A 23870-nucleotide genomic window follows, 5' to 3' on the forward strand; every position below is an offset into this window, starting at 1 on the left:
AGTCATGGTAACATGGTCGAGATCGGGGGCAATCGGGGTGGTCAAAATCCTCTGAATCCTTGTGGACGCGGCAGAGGCCATTGAAGATTTCAAGGACGTGGACATGAAAATCCACCACAAGCTCCTCAAGATTGGGAGCAAAGGTTTGTAGAGATGCAAGCTCAAATCCACCAACAAGACGAAGAAATTTAGAGGCTAAGACAGCAGGGTCCCTCAGCAGTGCCTCCACTCCAAATGCCTGCCACATTGGTTCCAATTATGCCAGCAGATAACCTATTGTTGGCAATCGTATGGAACCTTTGTATGAGAGGTTTCCCTTACAGGCGCCTCCAGTTTTTTTCGGAGGTCTGGACATAAAGAAAGTCGAACAGTGGCTAACAATAATTGAGAGGATCTTGAACTTTATGCGTGTCACTGGGAATGATCGGGTAACCTGCGCTACGTTTCAATTCTAGGAAGATGATCTTGTGTGGTGGGAGTCAGTATCCTTCACCTGAGATGTCACCATAATGACCTTGGAAGAGTTTCAGGATCTCTTCAATGCCAAATATTATAATAAGGTAGTCCACATTGCTAATCGAAAAGAGTTTATTAAACTAGTTCAGGGAGATACCATGTTATTAACAGAATATACAATGAAGTTTGATCTACTTGCTAAGTTGGCTTTGGGAATTGTGTCCGCAGACTTCACTAAGAAAAAAATACTTGATGAGTCTAAAATGCCAAGATTAGGCACGATCTAGTGATTCCAACCAATGACACAACTAGTTATGCTGAGATGGTTCAAAAGGCTCTCCAAGATAAGAGCATAGTGGAATTCCTTTAAGAGCCCCGAGAGACTCCAAATATTGGTGGAACCACCACCTTTCCTACTTCAGGTTATAGTAGGGATGGTGCTGTACCAACATTGATCAAAAGAGGAAGAATGTTCCAACCCATGGTGGTTTAGGACATAGCAAGAGGTTCCGTGGGAACTAAGGTAGAGGTGGGGGTCAAGTTTATTCCTATCCTGAGTGCCCACATTGCAAGAAACATCATCCTGGAGAATGTACACGAAAGGCATGCTTTCAGTGTGCCATGGATGGGCATTTCAAGAAAGACCGCCCTTAGATGAAAAAGGAAGAGTAGAAATAATAGGCAAAATCCATACCTGCTCAGGTGTTTGCCATTACACAAGCATATGCTGCAGCCCGTCCTTCAGTGGTAACATGTCAAATTCTTGTCAACGACTCCTACTATACTGTACTGTTTGACTCTGGGGCTACACATTCATATGGGGCATCAAGAGTAATTAATAAATTGGGTAGGCATTGTGATTTTATAAAATTATGGTTTGGAACCCTACTACCTAGCGGAGAGTTAGTTATCTCAAAAAGGTAGATTAGATCTGTGCCAATTAGAATTGAAAATAGGGAGTTGAATGTTGATTTAGTGGAATTTGAATTGACAGAGTTTGATATTATACTTGGAATGGATTTTTTTGTCCAAGTATTTGACCAGTATTGATTGTAAACATAAAAAGGTAGCTTTTTAGCCAGAGGGTGAAGAGCCATTTGCTTATGTTGGGACAGTTCAGGGTTCTCACATCCCAATCATTTTAGTTCTAAAAGCTAAAGATTCATTACACAGTGGATGTGTAGGATTTTTAGCGTTGCAATTGACTCTAGTAGACCTAAAATAGTTGGGCCTGAGAATGTCAGGGTAGTAAGATAATTTCTTGATGTTTTTACTGAGGAGTTACCGGGATTGTCGTTACAGCAAGAGATAGATTTTATCATTGACTTGGCACCTGGGGCAGAGCCTGTTTTAAAGGCACCATATAGGATGGCTCCAACTGAACATAAGGTGCTAAAGATATAACTTCAAAGGATGCTAGATCTAGGGTTTACCCAACCTAAAGTATCGCCATGGGGAGCTCCGGTGTTGTTCGTAAAGAAGAAAGATGGATCTTTACGAATGTGTATTGATTATCGGGAATTGAATAAGCTTACAATCAAAAACAAGTATCCATTGCCTAGAATTGATGACTTCTTCGATCAGCTTGAGAATAAAACAGTGTTCTCTAAGATCGACCTGTGTTTGGGTTATCATTAGCTGAGAACTCAGGAGGAAGACTTCCCAAAGATTGCACTTCGGACCAGGTACGACCACTATGAATTTTGGTGATGTCATTCGAATTGACAAATGCTCTAGCGGCCTTTATGGATCTAATGAATCGAGTGTTCAAGGATTTCCCTGATAAATGTGTTATAGTGATTATCAATGACATCCTTGTATACTGTTAGATGGAAGCAGAGCATGAGCAACATCTCTATATGGTTTTACAATGACTCAAAGATCATAAATTGTATGTAAAGTTTAAAAAGTGTGAATTCTGGTAATGAGAAGTATCTTTCCTAGGGCATATTATCGGGAAAGATAGAATTATGGTCGATTTGGGAAAGATTGAGTTAATAAAGAATTGGTAGAGGTCAAGAACAGTTACTGAGGTTTGAAGTTTTCTCAGGTTGGCAGGGTATAATTGATGTTTCGTAGAAGGTTTCTCTTATATTTTAATGCCATTGACGAAATTGACTAAAAAGAACCAACGGTTTACATGGTCCAAAAAGTGTGAAATGAGCTTCCAAGAGCTGAAGCAACAATTGATCACATCACCAGTGTTAGCTTTACAATCAGACCAAGAGAAGTTTGTTGTTTATTGCGATACATCTAGACAGGGTTTGGGATGTGTTCTGATGCAAGCTGATAGAGTCATAGCTTATGCTTTAAAGGATTATGAAAAGCATTATCTGACACATGATTTAGAACTTTTTGCTGTTGTGTTTGCCTTAAAGATATGGCAACATTATTTGTACGAGGAGAGGTGTGAGATTTATACAGACCACAAGAGACTCAAGTATTTCTTTACCTAAAAATATTTAAATACGAGACAAAGACGGTAGTTAGATTTAGTCAAGGATTATGACTATGAGATTCTATATCATCCTGGAAAAGCCAATGTAGTGGCGGACGCTTTGAGCAGAGAAGGTCCTAGGCAAGTTTTTAGTATCGTAATGATATCACCTCAGTTGGCTTCAGATATGGTTAAAGGTGGAATTGAGTTTTTGTTGGGAAACTACATAACCTGACACTTTGATCTGACTTGTTAGAAAGGACCATAAAAGTGAAATTGGAAGACTCTGATCTAATTAAGATTCGAGAGGAAGTATTTGTTGGATTATATTTTACTAGGACCTAGATTTACTAACAAGTATGTTTTTAACATCCTAAATATGAATTTCTAAAACGATGAAATTTATACACATATAAAGTATTAGAGACCTTACATTAGTTGCAGCAGAATTTAATGACTCATTCCGCTCAGATATCTAACCCTTGTTCCTTTCTGTTGCAAAGTATAATCAAGATCTGAGCCCGATTCTCCTCCAGATATTTGGATTCTTCACAGTCTTATACACTATGATTGAGGACTAACTTGCTATGGGTGGGCATGCACTCAATCACTAAAGCTCGAAATTGTTTGTGAAGAAGACTATAGGATTTCGAAATAGAAGAAGAAGAAGAAGAAGAAGTCTCAAACTCTCTAGTTGTCTGACAAGATAAAAATTAGATTTAGAGTCATTAGTTGGATAATAAGACCATTCTTTTCTTTTTATACTAATTCACTTAGGTGGCGTTTGGTTGGGAGGAATGAAAATATAGGAATAGGAATGAAAATTGGAATAGGAATAGGAATGGAATGGAATAAAATTTAAAATGCATAAAAAAATTGATAAAAAATCATTTATCTTTTTTCCTTGTTACTTTGGAATTGTTTTTCCTTCCTTTTTAAAATAGAATAGGCATTCTACCAAAATGGTGGAAAGAGTATTCCATTAGAATGTCATTCTAATACTTTAAAAGGCAACCAAACAAAGGAATGGAATGAAAATTGTTTCCTTTCCATTCCATTAATTACTTCCAACCAAATATCACGGTTAGGATTGAATTATATGGAATAAAAAATGATAAAATAATAGCAAAAAAGGGACTAAGTGGTCGGCCATGAAGTGAGCCCAACACTAGTTATATTTTTACCATTTTTCTTAACAAATGTCAAATTTAGTGATAATATTTAAAATTAGGTACAAATATATCCCTAAAATATGTATTACAAAAATAGAATAGATCAATAATTTAAATTTGAGCCTATATTGGGTGTTTATAAACTAATTGGACGTTTTAAATTAATATTTTATTATGAAATTTAAATTATATATCATAGATATTTTTAATTAATATTTATCAATTTAATTACTATATTTAAAGTCGTTGTTATTACTATTTCTTATTTATATTTTATATATAGTCTCTACTACATTTAAGTTATTGTCATAATCGTATCTCATTAAAAGTAGTCACTACATTTAAAATTGTTATCAACTCATAATGTATTGTAATAGTGTCATTATTTATAATAACTAGGTAACATAGCCGCTCTTTATGCGGCTATTTTAATTTTCTTAGTATTATAATAAAAAAAGTAATTAGTTATTTAACAAATGTCATATTTTCTAATTTCAATCCTATAAATGCTAAAACTATTTATTTAACAATTATAATTAATTATCAAATTAAATTATCACTTATATTATTTATTAATTAGACTCCACAAAATCTTTTAATTATTAAATAAACTCTAAAATCCTATTTCTTAACAATTAAGCTATAACTTAGTGAAAATTCATAAATAAGACATAGTCTAATTTAGAATTATGATTGATTAATTAAAATTAATTAACTGAGTCTTACAAGTAGCTTTTCTCAACTAGTATGGGGACCATAGGCTTATATAACCAAGCTTCCAATAAGTAGATCTAGAATTTACAAATAAATTCTCTAACTTATTAATTCCTCCTTGCACCACTATAGATTTGGAATTGTACTCTCAATTATATAGGACGCTCTATATGTTTCACGATAAAGATACGCTGTAAATTATCCATTTGTTACAATCCTAATAATCAATGATCCTCTATAGATGATTTACATTGAGTAGGGATAAATTTACTGTTACACCCTTCAATTTATTCTATCCTTAAAACACTTAGCTACCAATAAATGATATTTCAGTGAACTAGTATAATCACTGAAATGAGCGCTCAATTATTTATCTCTATTAAGCCAAGCTCAAAGGAAATCATCGTTTCACTTCTATGTCCAGATAGAAGCTATAGATTCCGTATCTATGATTAGCACTCTCACTCAATTGAACTATCATGTCCTTAATCTATATGTCACGAGAAGAACCATTGGTTGACTTTAATGAACAGATTGAAGAACACAAATAATATAACTGAAGTAGAAACTATCTCATGATTAAGATCATTTGATCTAAGATCAACTAGGTGATATTGAAGTAAATAGATATTACGGTAAATTTATTATATCTTATCCAAGTTCAATATCGGTCCCTTCTGATGTATACTCTATACATCCAACGCAAGCTTACTTTAACCAATGCCCTGGAAAGGACATAGCACTTATCCAAGGTGCAAGTAAACTACATTATAGATTATCCTATCAGTTAAACCCTGTGTTCTAATAAATCATAGGAATATATTTACTCACACAATCTTGATTACTTTTCACTATGTTGACAACACAATAAACAAGAATATCAATGTGATAAGGATTTGGATGAATTTATAAACCAAATAAACAAATAAATGATCACATGAACCAAATAACACATTGAAATAGAATTTTATTTAGGGCACAAAGCCTAATAGTATTAACAGGTCAACTTAAGGACTTCTCAATCTCGAATAATAGAATGTTACTTTACAAGGCTCAGGTTTGTGTTCTGAGCAGTGATGAGATCAGAAAGGAAATACTTGTTGAGGCTCATACTACACCTTATTCATTGCATATGGGACTCACCAAAATGTATCAGGACTTAAAACCCTATTTTTGGTGGTGTGGAATGAAGAAAGATGTATTTTAATACGTATCAAAGTGCCTAACTTATCAATAGATCAAAGCAAATCATCAGAAATCGGCAGGGTTATTACAACCATTAACACTTCCTGAGTGGAGTGAGAAGATATTACTATGAAACTTTTGGTTGGTTTACCTAGAACCATGGGAATGTATTAGTATGGGTCACAATGGATCGTTTGAGAAAGCCATCACACTTTTTGCCAATGAAAAGAACTTATACCGTGGATCAGTATGCGAAGCTATATGCAAAAGAGATAGTGCATTTTCATGGGGCTCCGAAATCCATCGTTTCAAACAGAGATCAAAAATTTACATCAAAATTTGGGTGAGTCATGGGAAAGCTATGGGTACGAACCCCTTAGACTGATGGAAAGTTTCAGAGGACAATACAGATATTAAAAGATTTACTGTGAGCCTGTATTATGGACTTTGAGGGTTCATGGAGCAAATACTTGCCTTTGATAGAGTTTTCCTACACCAATAGCTATCAGACTACAATAGGGATATCTCCCTATGAAACGTTGTACAGTAGGAAATATTGTTCCCCAATTCACTGGGATGAGACTGGGGAAAGAAAGTAGTTGGGTCTTGAGTTAGTTCAGTGGACCAATGAAGTAATAGGGAAAATTAAGGCTTGGATGCTTGCTTTACAAAAAAGGCAAAAAAGTTATTTAGATCCTTAGTAGAGAGATATTGAATTTTAGGTAGGAGACCATATTTTCCTACAAATTTCACCAATGATAGGTTTAAGGCGCTTTGGAAAGAAGGGAAAGTTGAACCCTAGGTTCATAGGGCTATTCGAGATACTTGAGAAGGTCGGGCAGGTAGCGTATCGGCTAACCTTACCACCAGCGTTATCAGCGGTACATAATGTATTTCATATTTCAATGCTGAGGCAATATGTGTCAAACCCGAGTCATGTCTTTAGTTACACAGCCCTAGAACTACAATCAGATCTATCATTTGAGTAGCAGCCAATTCAAATCCTCGATAGGAAAGAAAAGTTTCTTTGGAACAAGACCATAGCATTGGTCAAAGTACTCTAGAGGAATAGCGAGGTGGAGGAAGCCACCTAGGAATTAGAGTCCAGCAGGAGGACTCAATATCTAGAGTTATTCAGGTTAGATTTCGATGACAAAATCCTTTTAACGGGAGATAACTGTAATGACTGCATGATTAGATTATGGATATTAGTAAAGGTAATTAGCATTAATTATTGATATTTTATAATTATACATGACTTTTATATTTATTGTGGGTTCCATTTTCATAAATGGGCATTAGAGTTGTAATTTCTCAATTCTGGAAATTTTATTAAACTCTAAGCATATTATATGTATCATATGCAAAATTTATAGTTTTTATAATTTTTGCTCAGTGACGTTGGAAAATGCGACGGATGGTCGTTTAGTCACATGGGTTAGCTTAGAAACTTTTTATTTAGCAGGGTATTCATAAGTTGATATTTCGTAAATCGAAGTTAGGTGGGGATATAGTTTTTGACCATTTTACCATTTAAGCTTTTAAGTGAGGGCATTTTGGATATTTTAATTAGGGGTTTAGGTGGCTCATTTATTAGTTGACAGCTGGCCACTAAGTGTTACTTCAGCCTAATCTAGTTATTGATTAATTATATTAATCAATTAGAAGAAAAAAGAAAGAAAACTAAAATTTTTCTTCTCTTCCCTCACCTTCGAAAAGAACCAACAGCAGCTTGGAATTTTTTTTGAGTGATATTGAGGAGTTCTAAATAAAATCAAGTAGAGTAATCCAAGGTAAGAGCCCTAGAACTTACTTCCTTAAGTTTTTGTTGATTTTCTTTTTAGTTTTGAGCATGCAATTGTAAAATTTGTTGTTTTTAGAATTAGGGTTTGTTCTTGATTGCTTTTTGTTGTTTAGTCAAGTTGTTTTAAGCTGGATTCTTATGGTTTTGAATGATTAATCTTGTGTTGAGCAAGTTTGAGTTCAAGAACTCAAACTTAGTCCATTAATGGTGGATTGTGTATTTTTTTTTTTTTTTTTTTTTTGTAATACTTCGTTTTACCACTTGGAAATTCATTATGTTGTTATTAGGTATTTTGGAGCTTAAATTCATGTTTGGGTTGGTTTTAGGCCAAATTGGAGGTTCTTCATTTTTCTGCAGTGAAAAACGGCAGACCATTTCTACAAAAATGGACTACCATTTTTATTGGGAAAGACTCGAAAAAATGGCTTGCCATTTTCACAAAACAGTCTACTGTTTTCCAGGCAGTTTCTCCATTTAGTTGATTTTCTCATGCTTCCTCGATATTTAGGATTTTTCCATGCTAATTATCGATAGGAAAATTTTTACTTTTGTGTTTAGATCCCCGAAAAGGTTTAGAAAGTTGTTTACCCATTTTACGTGATTGTGACATGGGGCCTCCGTTCAGTGCGTGATTTTCCATTCAGGTTGTACTTTATATGCTACCAACACTAGTACGGTATATGTATATGTGTATGTATTTTATATGCATTCTATTATATGATTCATATGCTACCAACACTAGTACGGTAGAGGTATTATGTGCATGTGCTACAGCTTATGATGTTTAATAGTATAATCCAATGTTACCAACATTAGTATAGTTGGGTACGTAGTACATGTGGTACAACACTTAGTGGTACTTGGAGTACAGTTCAACCCTACCAACACTATTACAGTAGCAGTACATAGTGCATGTGGTACAGAGGTCATACCTTTATTGAGAACGTTCTTAATCATCTATTAAGCCTTGTGGATAGGTGTATGGGTGCCTAAATACAAGTCAGTAGTATATTATATGTTATATGTTCTTCTTACGTAGTCTGTCGATTCATAGTTATTACTTGCATGTGTAGGTAAAAGAAAGGCTAAGGATGAGCAGCAATGAGTCCAGAGCTCAGGGATGATTGTACATGTTTGGACGAAACGACCTGGAGAGTTTGATCTCGGGACGACTTGGGCTTCTTTTTGTATTCAATGTGCAACATGTTTATAAAGTTCATTTTGGTTGTATAAATATGTTAAAAAATGGGATCCTGATTCTTTTATAAAAGTTTATATATAATTATAAATATAAAAGTATAATGTTTTCGAATGTTTAAATTTATCATGATTTTCGATACAACATTTTGATTAGCAAAGGTTTAGACCGTAGCGTGCCTAATCATTAGGACGTTACAGAGATAGTGTAAGATAATGAATAAATCCTATAAGTTGACAGTATGAAGAAGGATTGTCTAGCAATCTCCTTGTTGATCATCTAACTGTGTGTGAGGATCCATTGGTGCTTTGGCTAGTTTGTTGCCAGTGTAACTCGTATGTTTGAGAAATGTAGGGTATATTTTCATTGTGAAAGAAATAGACTGTCTTTGGCATGTCCTATTTCAAAGAACGATCCATTCATCATGGCTAGCCCAATAATAGAGATTTTTTACATTTTTAATCTGGTTAATGCTAAATGATTTATTGTTTTAATCGACACCAAAAAGAAAGTTCTTAGAAAATGTGTTAAACTCATCGTGTTAACATAACAAACAGTGAATGTAGTTATTATATAAATATATAAGTAGATAAATATATATAAATTTGAGACAGAAATAAAAGCATAAAGAGCTTATAAAGCTTTCATAGCTCAGTTGGTTAGAGCACCCGTTTAGTAAGCGGGAGGTCTTGAGTTCAACTCTCAATGAAAGCATATTTTTATAATATATGTTCTGAACAAATAAAATAAAATGATTTCTCAAGCAACTTTTTGGTATTTTGGACAAATAATATAAGAAATAATTATGTATACAACTAACGTCCATTATAATTGTTATTAATACAGAAGAATTTAGAATGAGCTGTTGGCCGTCTTACCACAAACAACTTGAACATCCGTCTTTTGTGTTGTCCATGATTGACATACATTAAAAATATATATACGTTCATCAAATGTATTAGCCAAACAAATAATGTACAACATCATTAAGCTCATCTTAATTAACATGCCAGGTGGACAATAGTAAGTCCATAATAGTATATTCAAAACAATATTGTATAACAAAATTTAAGTATAATTAATGTGCAGTAATATCCAGTTTTATTTGGCATTATATTGTACCTAAGGAATATATTCACTTAATTATGCATAGGCGCCGGCCAAAAACAAAGAAAATATTGAATATATAATATATCAACTCAATGTCTTAATTAATTTGACTTAGACTAGACTACTTCAATTGATATCTTAATCTCCATATTATGTCTCTCATGTTCTTTCTATAAAAACCACCTCGTTTTGCTTCTCAAATACCAACTCAAAATTAAACAATTTACATACATAGCTAGTTCTCTCGTCTATACTCTCTATTAAGTACTTCTTATAAATTACAAAGATTAATTAGGGCACAACAAATGGGCTCTCGAGTGTTGCTATTATTGGTGGCATTGTTTGCCATTGTTTCTTCTATTGCCTTGGCATCTGATCCTAGTTCTCTTCAGGATTTTTGTGTTGCAGCCTCCAACTCTCCAGGTAAATATTTAATAATTTCAAGATTTTCAGTTCTAAACTTATTTTTGTATAGCACATTTACTGTATTTATTTTCGAGTTTAGTAGGTATAAAACATATTGTCTTTTGTAATAATGACAAAAAGTAATTAATACAATGTAGTTTTAACTTGTTCTTTTTTTCTTATATTATCAACATGACAGTTCTAGTGAATGGAATTGTATGTAAAGATCCAAAGATGGTGGGGGCCCAAGACTTCTTCTTTAGCGGGCTACAAAAACCTGGAAACACATCAAACGCACTGGGTTCTAGAGTGACTCCAGTCGGTGTAACTCAAATTCCTGGGCTCAACACACTGGGAATTTCCCTAGCTAGAATTGACTATGCCCCATGGGGAATCAACCCACCACACACACATCCAAGGGCTAGTGAGATTTTGACTGTTATAGAAGGAAGTCTAGAAGTGGGCTTTGTCACATCTAACCCAGACAATCGTCTCGTTACAAAAATTCTTCACAAGGGTGATGTGTTCGTGTTCCCAGTCGGGCTCATTCATTACCAAAAAAATGTTGCTCATGGGAATACAATAGCCATTGCTGCCTTGAGTAGCCAAAATGCAGGGGTTATTACCATTGCTAATGCTGTATTTGGATCTAAGCCTGACATCCCCATTGATATTCTTGCCAGGGCTTTTCAATTGGACAAGACTGTGGTTGCGAATCTTCAGTCTAAGTTTTAAATAGAACATATCTCTTTTAGATTTTATGCTGAGTGTTAAAATCAGTACTTAGAAAAGTGATTGTGTGTATCTGTTTGAGGGTTAAGATGTTTGTGATGTATGTTTTCTTTATTTAGTTTAACATATCCAATATGGTTGTGTATGTCCTGGTTAATTAATTGAATTGTTAGTTTTATTTCGTTTGAAAGATATGGTAGAAAAAAAGTCCAAATTATTCATGCATACAAAAAAAATTTAGATTATTTAGGGAAACGTATTAAAGACTATTACGGAAGGAAGAAAATATTATTGATGGAATGAAAGATCCCAAGAGTGTTGTTTATATAGTGTACAACTCATTGAGACAAATAAAGAATTAAGCTAACAAAATTCGGTTAGCTCCAACTAATCGAACAATCATAACAAACTAACCATATAACTAACTATGAATAACTACTAAAACACATTAAATCTATTACCCCCTCAAGATGGATTGTATGTATCATGTACAAACATCTTGGCTAAGTGAGTAACTAAAGTGGTTGAAGCTAAAGGTTTAGTAAAAATGTCTAGGAGTTGGAAAGTGTTGTTGACGGGTATGAGCCGAATGGTGGAGTTCTTGATATCTTTTCTCGAATGAAATGATAATCTATTTTGATGTGTTTTGTCCTTTCATGATAAGTTGGATTGTTAGCAATATGAATAGTCGAATTATTGTCGCACTATATGAAAGCTAGAGTTGGTTGTTAAATTGAGAAATCATTGAGCAAATATCTAAGCCAGGTGAGCTCACTAGTTGTGGCAGCCCATGCGCAATACTCTGCTTCAGTAAAACTTTTCAAGATGGTTGTTTGTTTCTTTATTTTTCAGGATATGAAGCTATCTCCAAGGAAGATACAAAATCTAGTAACTGATCTCCAAGTGATTAGACAAGATTCCCAATCTGAGTCTAAAAAACCTCTTAAGTGTATAGAAGTGGAAGCAGAATAAAGAAGCCCTGGCTTGGGGATTCTTTTAGATAACATAGCAAATGATGCAAGGTTTGCTTGTGTGTAATGTGTGGCATGGACATAAATTTGCTAAGGGTGTTAACAACAAAGGTGATATCTGGTCGAGATAACGTGAGATAAATAAGTCATCCAATAAGTTGACATTATGTAAAAGGATTGTCTAGCAATTCTCCTTGTTGTTCATCTAACTTGGTGCAAGGATCCATTGGTGCTTTGGCTGGTTTGTTGCCAGTGTAACTCGTATGTTTGAGAAGTTGCAGGGTACATTTTCATTGTGAAAGAAATAGATTTTCCTTGGTCCAATAATCATGATATCATTCACATATACTAGCAAAGTAATGAATGTGTCTTTGGAACATCTAGTGAATAGCGTGTTGTTTGCTTGTGAATAATAAAATCACTCATTAAGCAATGCGTCTGAGTATTTTTTGTACCATTGGCGTGAGGATTGTCAAAGGCCATAAATTAATTTATGGAGTTTGCAAACTAAATTGGTTTATGCACAAGAATAAGAAGACTTTCTCATGGAGATCTCGTTTGAAGAAGGCATTGTTTATATGCAAGTTGCAAAATATGCCAATGTTTTCTAGTAGAAATTTAGCAAGATGTAATTTGAGTTGTACTATATCTTGTTATCTTCCATTGATATATAAAATCTCTAGCTAACAAAGTATCCAGTCCCATATAATTTAAGAAAATAGCTTTTAGAGAATATCGCTTACAAATCGTAGGGTGCCACCTATAGAGCGTACTGGACACCACTGGTGCCCAATAGCAATGCTTTATATGAGAATTGCTAAAAGGCATCACTGGTGCCTAGCATCCTTCATGGTGTTATACCGCTATTGGTGTAATTAAGTATCAAGTCCCATATAATTTAAAAATAAAAAATAGCTTTTAGAGAATATCTCTAACAAAACGTAGGGTGCCACCTATAAACAGTACAGGGCACTAGTGGTGCTTAATAGCAATGATCTATATGAGAATTGCTAAAAGGCACTACTGGTGCCTAGCACCCTCCTTGGTGTCATACCGCTATTGGTGTAATTAAGTATCAGGTCCCATATCACTTAAGAAAATAGCTTTTAGAGAATATCACTAATCAATCGTAAGGTGCCACCTATAAAGGGTATTGGGCACCACTGGTTCCCAATAGCAATGCTCTTATATATAGAGAGAGAGCATTGCTATTGAGCACTAGTAGTGTCTAGCACCTTCTAGACGTATAGCCTTACGATCGGTTAGCAATACTCTCAAGTTCTTATATCAAAATATATGAGACCCGATACTTAATTTACACCAATAGTGATATTGACACGTAGGAGTGTGCTAGACACTATTAGTGTCTTTTAACATTTCTTATATATTTATATAAATTTTATAGTGGGAATTTTTGAAATTACCCTACCTATGAGAATTATATTTTAGTTATATTATTGGTTGGAAATACCAACTATAATTAGTGTCGACTGCACTACAATATTTTCATCTATTGCTATTGGGAACAAGTGGTGCCCAGTACTCTCTATATGTAGCACTTTACGATTGATTAGCGATATTCTCTAAAGTTATTTTCTTAAGTTATAAGAAACCGGATACTTAATTACACTAATAGCGGTAGTATGCTAATTAAGGAGTGTTAGGCACCAATAGTACCTTTTAACAATTCTAATATATATATATATTTATAATTATATATATGCTTTAAATGTATTAGCCAAACAAAAAATTGTATGGCATTATTAAGCTCAACTTAATTAAGTTGTCAGCTCAACGATATTATTTCATAATAGTATATTTCAAAACAAAAGGGGGATATGTAGGGATATTTTGATATATTAGTGGACATGAGAACTATACCTTAGGGGGCTAACTAAAGGAGTCTCTATTTTGATTAGATATTAACATTTGTTTAAAATGTCTTTCAATAATTAGATAGAGGTTATGAAAATATGGAATCTCGTACCATGTTATTTGTGTACAAAAATATATATTCTGGTCTAATATTTTGTGTTACAGGTGGACTTTCGGCATTCCAAGCAGAAGTGTTAGCTTTGTAGATGGGATTGAATTGGGTTGCATGTTAATGCTATTTTTTCTAATTTTTTAATGCTGGTTAAGGTTTTGCATAATTTCAATGTATTTAATAATAAGTTAGGAGTCATTTTTTGTAAGACATTGACGTTTGTTTAAATTTTATAAAGCATCTCTTTCTTATGTTAGTCGTAATTTAAATAAGCGGCTTATTGAATGGCTAATATACTTTTTGGTTAGACGATAAGCTTTTTCAATTAGAAGAAACTCCTTCTTCCATTTGTAACTGGCTTCAAAGACATGTTTAATGCAAATATTGTATTTTTCACAAAATAAAAATAAATAAAAGTAATAGCAAAATTTTCATAAAATTATAAGTACACCATATTTTAATAATTTTTATTTTATATACAATATATCTCTTTAAATTTTATATTAGTTTTTTTAATTTTTTTCATCCATCTCATATTCTTAAAAATATACATATAAAATAAAAAATATATTTTTAAATTATTAAAACAAAAATGTTAAAACAAAAAAAATTTAAAAAACTATTTATATGATTTAAAATTATCTAAGACAAATAATTTGAAAAAGAAAATTTCAAATAATATTAGAAGTGATTTTTAAACATTAATTTATGATTTCTTTTTAAATAATAGGATGTCCTTATATGGTGTACATATAAAATTCCCCAAATTAATATTGTAAAATAATATTTAAGTTATTATTATTAATGTGTAGTTAATAGTTATCTTGTTTGATTTGGCATTATATTGTACCTAAGGAATATATTCACTTAATTATGCATAGCCGGCGAGGAACTAAGAAAACATCTCAACTTTTGTGTTTAACATACACAGTTTAATGTCTTAATTAATTTGACTTAGACTAGACTACTTCAATAGATATATCTTAATCTCCATATTATGTCTCTCATGTTCTTTCTATAAAACCCAGCTCGTTTTGCTTCTCAAATCCCAACTCAAAAACTTAAACAATTTAGATCTACATAGTTCGTTCTCTACTCTCTATTAAGTACTTATAAGGTAAAAAGACTAATTAGTGCATTAATGGGCTGTCGAGTGTTGCTATTATTGGTGGCATTATTTGCCATCGTTTCTTCCATTGCCTTGGCATCTGACCCTAGTTCTCTTCAGGATTTCTGTGTTGCAACCTCCAACTCTCCAGGTATACATATATAATTTCAACAGTTTAAGTTCTCTACTTATTTTGTAGCACATTAGTATGTTTTACTAAAATTTTCCTTATATTATCTTGTATTGTAAACATTGGCAGTTCTAGTGAATGGGTTTGTATGTAAGGATCCAAAGATGGTGGGAGTCCAAGACTTCTTCTTTAGTGGGCTGGAAAAACCCGGAAACACATCAAACGCACTTGGCTCTAGAGTAACTCCAGTTGGTGTAACCCAAATTCAAGGGCTCAACACACTGGGAATATCCCTAGCTAGAATTGACTATGCTCCACGGGGAATCAACCCACCACACACACATCCAAGGGGTAGTGAGATTTTGACTGTTATTGAAGGAAGCTTAGAAGTGGGCTTTGTCACATCCAACCCTGACAACCGTCTTATTACAAAAATTCTTCACAAGGGTGATGTGTTTGTGTTTCCAGTTGGGCTCATTCATTACCAGAGAAATGTTGCTTATGGCAATACAATAGCCATTGCTGCTTTGAGTAGCCAAAATGCAGGGGTTATTACCATTGCCAATGCTGTGTTTGGATCCAAGCCTGACATCCCAGTTGATATTCTCGCCAAAGCTTTTCAATTAGACAAGACTGTGGTTGGGAATCTTCAATCTAAGTTTTAAATAGAACATGTACGTCACTTTTAGATTATATTTTAAGAGTGTTTGAAATCAGTACTTAGAAAAATGATTGTCTGCATCAGTTTGAGGTTTAAGAGCTTTGAGATGTGTGTGTGTGTTTTTTTTTTTTTACTTAGTTTGGCATTACCAATATGGTTGTGTTTCCTTGCTAATTCATTAAATTATTTGGTTTATTTCATTTGAAAGATATGGTGAACTTTAAGTTGTTTCTCTATTAAATTGATTTTTACTAGTAAGTTACACTAATCATAAGGTTACAACCAGGTCTGCCTAGGTGGGCTAAGGCCATAGGGCTCCCACTTATCAAGGGCCTATTTTTTTTAAAAAAAAAAGCTAATTTACGGTATAAATAGGTAAATTTAATTTTTAGCTACAAATAAATATTTAAATTTAATTTTTAACGATAATATTTAAGTTATATTTTTAGAATTTCAATAGGTACTTGATCGTTAAGTGTTAATTATCCACGAGTGATTTTCTTAATAGTATATTTAAATTAATTTTTAAATAAAAAATAAAAAATTAATATCCTCGCTCAATACAGAATTGTAATGTGACAATTTACTCACACTTTAAAAAGTACTTATAAAAAGTTATAAAATTATGACTTAGTAGTATTGTTTTTAAAAATTAAACTTGAATATAATTTATTTACAACTGAGATTGAATTTAAATATTTATACTCATTTAAAAATCAAAACTGCCATCATTTTTATTTAACGTTCATGAAAAATATATACATAAATCTTTTCTAATTTGGATGATGGAGTTCCGTACCACAAATTTGTTGTTTGTTTTTTTTTCATAACAACAAATTTCTTGTTTGTTGGTTTGAATCTTTCCTTACATCCTTTTAAGCTGTTTCTTTTTTGGTAAATATCTATTTAGTACTTTATATTTTATAAAATACAAATTTATTACCTTATATTCTTAATAATGATCACTTGATACCATTTATTTACAAATATTATAATTTGGGTACCCTCTCTTCAAATTTAGCGAACTTATATTTTTAGTATGACTAGGTCATCTCTTATTTTAATATTTCTAGTTATTTGATTTTGATTTTATAGACCCATTTACTACCAATTACATGTTGATCAGCAGACAGAGATACAATAATTCAAGTATGGTTCTTCTCCAAAGCCTCTATTTCAGTATCCATCGCATTGTCCCATTCAAGAATTCCTTGGGCTTAACTGAAAAATTCTAGTTCAAAATGGCTTGATATAGCTAGAACAGTAGCTCTGAAGACAGGAGACAACCGGTGGTACCCAAGAACCTAAGATAAAGGATGAGCAGTAACAAAAGAGGCCTGAGAAGAAATAGCAGTGTCATTAGTGGCCAAATAACAATTATATTCATTTAGGTATGAGGGCTTTGTCACTTGTCTCCATGATCTAATATGTGGAGAGACATCATGAGACTCATGTGGAGTAAACACATCAGAAGAACTAGACATGACAGGTTCATTAAGATATTGTGAAGTACCTGCACGCATTCTGAGAATTATGGGATCTTGTTGTGTGAGGAAAATCAGGAAAAAAAAAAGATTCATGTGTAGGAGGAAGCCCACCAAAATGAACAAAAGGAAAGATATGTTCATAAAAATAGACATCTCTAGAATTAAAAGTCATGTTGGTGTTCAAATCAAGCTTTTTCATGCTTTCATGACAGCAAGATATCCAAAAAAAAATATATAGGGAATAGACCTAGGAGCAAACTTAGATATAGATTGGCTTAAAGTTGAAGCATATGCAAGGCATCCAAAAGCTATTAGGTGCTCATAGGTTGGTGGTTTAGAGTAAAGAACATCAAATGGTGACTTGTTCTTTAGGTTTGGTGAAGGTGTTCTATTAATAAGATATAGGTTGCAGTAGTAATACAATCTCCTCAATTAACCAGTGGAACATAGGATTGTAATAGCAAAGCTCTAGCAACATTAAATAAATGTTTGTATTTTCTCTCAACAACAGAGTTCTGTTGAGGTCTTTGAACACAAGAATGGTAATGTATAATCCCAAGGTCACTGAATAATTCTATGAATTACAATTCCTTCGCATTATCTGACCTAACAGCTTTGATATAGTTTTGTTGAACTGGTTTTGAACAAGTTTTATGAACTGAGGAATAGAAATTTGAGCATCAAATTTTTATTTAATTAGATTGATCTAACAATCATCAACAATTGTGATAAAATACTTGTATCCCTCAGTTGTCATGGTGTTGTATGCTCCCCAAATGTGAACATGGATTAGATCAAAATAGTTTTCAACAATATTGTGATTAGATATGAATGGAAATTTTCTTTGCTTAGCATAGTGGCAAATAGAACAATGAAATAGAGAATTAGAATTGGCATGAAACTTGAAAGCTTTATTCAAGGGATGAGTCTTTACACAAGAAGGATGGCCTAATCTATAGTGTCATACAGTTTTATTTGTCACTTTGGAATAAAAAAATAGAAGAAAAAATAGAAACAAATTGTTTATTACTGATCTGATTACAATTCAGGTAGTATAAGTTGCCAAATTTTCTACCCATCCCAATCACCTTGGTCTTCAAAGTGTCCTGGATGACAATTTCCATGCAGAAACAAGAAAGTGTAATTAGTTGTAGCAGTTAAAGAATTGACAAATAACAAATTGCACTTGAAAGAGGGAATATAAAGGACATTTTCAAGAACAAGGTCAGGAGTCAAAGTAATTGTTCCACGACAAGATATTTCAGTGTGCAAACCATTAGACAAAAGAACGGTTTTTAGGTTAGGATTAGTGTAGGTATTTTTGAACAAAGAAATGACAAGGCACACATGATGTATAGCTCTTGTATCTATGATCCAACTATTATTATGAACAAAAGAAATTCTTACCAAAAAAAAATGGGAAACCACAGGTTGTTCATCAGAAGTATTGAGAGCACTATTATTATTTGCCTCAGTGGTTTTCTGAGCAAGTAGGCATTGCGCACTAGACAAGCTAGCAACAAGATCTCTCTCAATTGGCATCTCCTCTGGTTTTCCTTCATCTATCCCTGAAAAGTTCACACCAGCAGACTTTCCTGGAGGTCGCTTAGCATCTCGTTTAGGAAACCTTCCATGAAGCTTGTGACCAGGGGATATCCATTGAGCTTATAACATCTGCCAATTGTGTGTCCATTCATGCCACAGTGAGTACAATTGTACTTTGATCGAAAGGGTTGAACAACTCCAACAAACTGTCCAGCATTACTCGACGATGACTTGTCCAAATCAAATGAATTATTATATCCACTAGTCAATCCTCTTTGCCTCTCTTCTTGAACAATAGTAGCATAGGCCTTGTTCACACTTGGAAGAGGATCATGTATTAAGATCTGAGATCTTGCAAAGCTGTAAGAGTCATTCAATCCAGCCAAAAATTCCAGCAGTCTATCTTCCTTCTAATATTCTTGAATAATTTTCATTGCACCACATGTACAAACAGGTTATGTTCTATACTCTCTAATCTAATCCCATAGAGCCTACAATCGAGTGTAATAGGTCGTTACAATGTTCGATCCTTGAGTAAGACTCTGCATAGTCTTTTTAGCCTGAAAGATTCAAGGAGCATTCTTCTCATTGAATCGCTCGTGTAACTCTATCGAAATTTCAGTAGCATTACCATGATACATTATGCTATCTGCGATTTTATCAGAGATAGCATGTAGAATCCAAGAAATGATTGTGATATTGCATCTACACCAACTATCATAGTCTTCATGATCTTCATCGGGCTAAGGAAGCTTTCCACTAACAAATTTGACCTTATTTCTAGCAATCAGAGCAATCAACATTGCTCTTCTCCAGGTACTGTAATTCTCACTACTTTTGAGAATTTTTAGAACAAGAACAACACTTGAATTATTGCCATAGGAAAGGAAGTACGAATTCGAGAGATCATTAGCATTAGATGATCGAGAATTTTCACCAAGAACAGAGAACATGTTCGAATCATTAGAAGTATTTTCATATTCTTAATTTCCTCGAATATGAACTCCTCCTCGAGCTCGAGTTCCACCACCTCGTGCCATTAATCAACAAACAAACAAGGAAGAGGAGCTTATAGAGTAGGCTCTAATACCATATTAGCTCGAGAGAGCTAAAACAAAGTACGAGAAAAGGAGAGATAGAGAGAGAATGAGCAAAACAAAATTGTATTGAATCAAATCATTACAGTTACAATGTAATGACCGCTTTAGTAATTTAGATTAGTAAAGGAAATTAGCACTAATTTTTATTATTTTTTGTGAATTTATTTAATTATGGATCCCAATATTTAGAAATAAATATTAAATTTATAATTTCTCAATTCCGGAGATTTTATTAAACTCTAGGGGTATTATTTAGCTTATATGTGAAATATGTTATTTTTGTAATTTTTGCTTGGCGACAACGAAAAATGCGATGGATGGCTAGATTGATCACATGGGTAAGTTTAGAACCTTATTTCTTAGTGGGAAATACTTTAGAGAAAATAAATTATCGGGATTGAGCGGTATGGATTTTGACCATTTTACCCCTAGCTTTAGAAAAACCTTAGTATTGGGTTAAAGGGCATTTTAGTCTTTTGGTTAAGGGGAGAGTGAGGTGGCTGCCTAATTATTTGACACTTGGCAATTTAACTTTCAGCATAAGGATTAATTAAAATCCTTTTTCTCATTTGAAGAAAATCAAGAAAAGAGGAAAATTGGAAATTAGAGTTTTTCTTGAACTCTCTTTCTCTTTCTTTCGGCTGGGGAAAAGCAAGGGCAAGGATTAGTTTTTCCCTTCCATTTTTCTGGGATTTAGCTAGAATTTAAGGAGGATTCAACAAAAGGTAAAGCCCTAGAACTCTTGAAAATGTGATTTTAAGCTTTTTCTTTGGTTTGAGCTTGTGTTTTTGAGTAATAAGGGCTGTTAGGTTTAGTTAGGCTTAGGGTTCAAATTTTAGGGTTTATTTGAGCTGGTTTTAGTCCCTTGTAGCAGGTTTTGATGAATGGTTTAAGTTTTATGCAACTTTGAACATTGAGTTCAAAGCTTTGAGCTTTAATGGCAATTTGATTTTAAATGGTTTGTTCTGTGAAATACTGGCTGGGTTTTATTGTTTATACATTGAATAGGAGCTCTGGAAGGTTTCATTGCATTTGGAGGAGAATTGAGCAAGAAATGAACGGTTTTGGGAAACCTGGTGCAAACCGGCTAGCCGGTTTGCAGTGCCACAAAAACTGGCTAGTCGGTTTTGGCAGGGTTCCCCGGGCCTTTCATTTTCTCAATGTTTGCCATTTCGATGCGTTGGGTGTTTCCCCATTTCCAGAGTTAGAATAACCAATTAAGAGCATAGCAGAACCTAGGGTTTTGGTTTTGGGTTTCCCGGGATTAGGGTTTTAATCATGTGACTTACCCGGTTTCAAAATGTGATTAGGGCATCCATCTAGCACAAGATTTCCGTTCAGGTCGGCCAGCACACTTGAATTCAGAAAACAGGTAAGAACTGGATATAATATGTGATGTGGTAAGGTGTATGATGTTTGGAAGTACATCATGGTGTTACCAGCACTTACGGGAAGGTACAAGGTGTCTGTGGTACAACACTTAATAGTACTCAAGGTGCGGTCCATACCCTACCTACACTAGTACGATGGTATACTGAGTGCATGTGGTACATGGTACAGGGTCGTATCCTAGTTAGAACGTTTATACTCATCTGTTAAGCTCTGTAAATAGGTGTATGGGCGCCTATTTACAGGTCGAAAATTATATGATATGTTATATGCATTTCTTACTAAGTCTGTCGACTCACAGTTCTGCTTCCATGTGTAGGTAAAGGAAAGGCGAAGGCTGAACAGGAGTGAACCTGAGCTCAGATGGGATTGTACATGTCAAGCAGCGCGACCTGGAGTGTTCGGTCTCGGGACAACTGGTAGTTGTATTTTGATAGTCGCTCTGCGACCTGTAATTTGTGTATTTTGGAATATTAACTTTAAAAAGTTTGAAAACAGGATCCCGGCACTTGTAAATATTTTATTATATTACAAAGTTTAATATTTAATGCAAAAGTTTTAATTTGACACGTTTTTCGAAAAAAAATTCTTTGATTAGCAAAGATTACACTATAATTGAAAAAGTACTGCAGCGTGCCTTAGTATTAGGGCGTTACATACAATAAGGATGATTAGCTACTTATAGTAGCTATGATTACAAGGAAAACAAACACAATAACTCAATAGCTAACTGTGACAACACTAACCTCTTAACTAATTTTCTAACTAACTAATCAATACTACTAAATAATCTTAATAAAAATCTCACAATTTATATTGTTTACATTAATAACAAGGGGCGGATCCACAGCCAAAAGAAGGGTGGCCATGGCCTCCCAAATATTTCAAAATCCCATTCTACATATATATAATAAATATTTATAAAATAAAGTACATTTATAAATAAAAAATTTATAATAAATAAACATATACAATATATATAGTTTAAATTAAGTGTTTAATTTACTAAAAATAATATATAATAAATTTTAATAAAAATAAAATAAAAATTGATTATTTTTTTGAAGTGAATTGACTTTTTAAATTAAATTTATATGAGTAGAAGATAAATATAATAAGACAATTGCTTATTACTTATTTTTTTTTTTTCTTTTCTTCTTCAACTACTTCTTTCATTTCTTTTACCAATAAGACAGTACACCTATTATAGTTGTATTTTACACATTTAACTCAAAATCACTCACTAATTGATCATTTTCATCACTAAAATAGAAGTTGAGATTTAAGAGCTCCTCTAATTAAGTGTTAGATTATGTTAAAATTATTTTATTCATATAAATTTTTGTTTTATAAAATATATACTAAAGTTAAATTTAATGTGTGCCTTAATTAGAAGTGTAGTAATATTTTCAATTTGGATAATATAGAGTAAAATTTGAATAATATAGTGCTTTTCGTTTTATTTTAACATTTTATTATAGATAATTTACGACATAAGAAACCGTTTTTTTAGTATGTACTATAAAAAATTTATTTGATACTAAATTAAACTTTGTCCCCCCTACCATTCAAGTCCTGGCTCTGCCCTGTTAATAACTAATTTATGACATAAGTGTACATATTGTCAACAAATAATTAATAGTTATATTTTAAAATAAATTAAAAAAAAAAAAGGTTAGGATGAAAAGAAAAACTATGTACTAATTTGGTGTAAATTAAAAATTCATCACTATTAATAGTATAAAATTTAGTGCATACTTATTTAGTGTATAATTTGGTGTATTCTTAAAGTGAAATACTATGAAGATTTCATAATAATTTGGTAGAATAGTGTACTATTGGAGATACTTGTGAAGATTCTATAACAATTTGATAGAATAGTATACTATTGGAAATGTTCTAATAGTGTAAAATTTGGTGTACCATTAGTGTGAAATTTTCAAAGTAAAATAATGTAAAAACTTCAGACCAATTTAGCAAAATAATATAACTTTAGAGATGCTACAACAAATTTTCTCCTTTTATATTTAAGATACACAGATTGGTCTTCCCCGTCTACCATAGTTGACACTAAAGAGCCTACAAGACACATTAAAAAAGCAACACAAAAATGTATATAAAATAAAACCCTTGAAAATGAAATCCCCAAACATCATCAAAAGTTAGCCTACCTAATTGATTAGTATAAACAAAGATGTTAATATATATAATATAAGCAGCTATAATCTATATTGGCATCTGTTTGACTTTGACCACAAACAAAAAACGTGCCCTTTTTT

General features: G+C 33.0%; 2 protein-coding genes and 1 non-coding gene across 3 annotated transcripts; all 3 read left to right on the forward strand.

Moving 5' to 3' along the window:
• The first annotated feature begins 9606 nt into the window (after window positions 1–9606).
• On the forward strand, window positions 9607–9680 carry TRNAT-AGU (transfer RNA threonine (anticodon AGU)). Its single transcript has one exon. It is a non-coding gene; the product is annotated as a tRNA-Thr (tRNA).
• Window positions 9681–10278: 598 nt separating this feature from the next.
• LOC115697952 (putative germin-like protein 2-1) lies at window positions 10279–11402 on the forward strand. Its single transcript, XM_030625132.2, has 2 exons — window positions 10279–10499; window positions 10681–11402. Exons 1-2 carry the CDS (start codon window positions 10382–10384, stop codon window positions 11214–11216), a joined length of 654 nt encoding a protein of 217 aa, XP_030480992.1. The 5' UTR covers window positions 10279–10381; the 3' UTR covers window positions 11217–11402.
• Window positions 11403–14839: 3437 nt separating this feature from the next.
• On the forward strand, window positions 14840–16307 carry LOC115698036 (putative germin-like protein 2-1). The gene is made up of 2 exons (XM_030625220.2): window positions 14840–15430; window positions 15539–16307. Exons 1-2 carry the CDS (start codon window positions 15313–15315, stop codon window positions 16072–16074), a joined length of 654 nt encoding a protein of 217 aa, XP_030481080.1. The 5' UTR covers window positions 14840–15312; the 3' UTR covers window positions 16075–16307.
• The last annotated feature ends 7563 nt before the right edge of the window (window positions 16308–23870 follow it).

The sequence above is a fragment of the Cannabis sativa genome, chromosome 7 (assembly GCF_029168945.1).
Source record: "Cannabis sativa cultivar Pink pepper isolate KNU-18-1 chromosome 7, ASM2916894v1, whole genome shotgun sequence".
Taxonomy (NCBI): Eukaryota; Viridiplantae; Streptophyta; class Magnoliopsida; order Rosales; family Cannabaceae; genus Cannabis; species Cannabis sativa.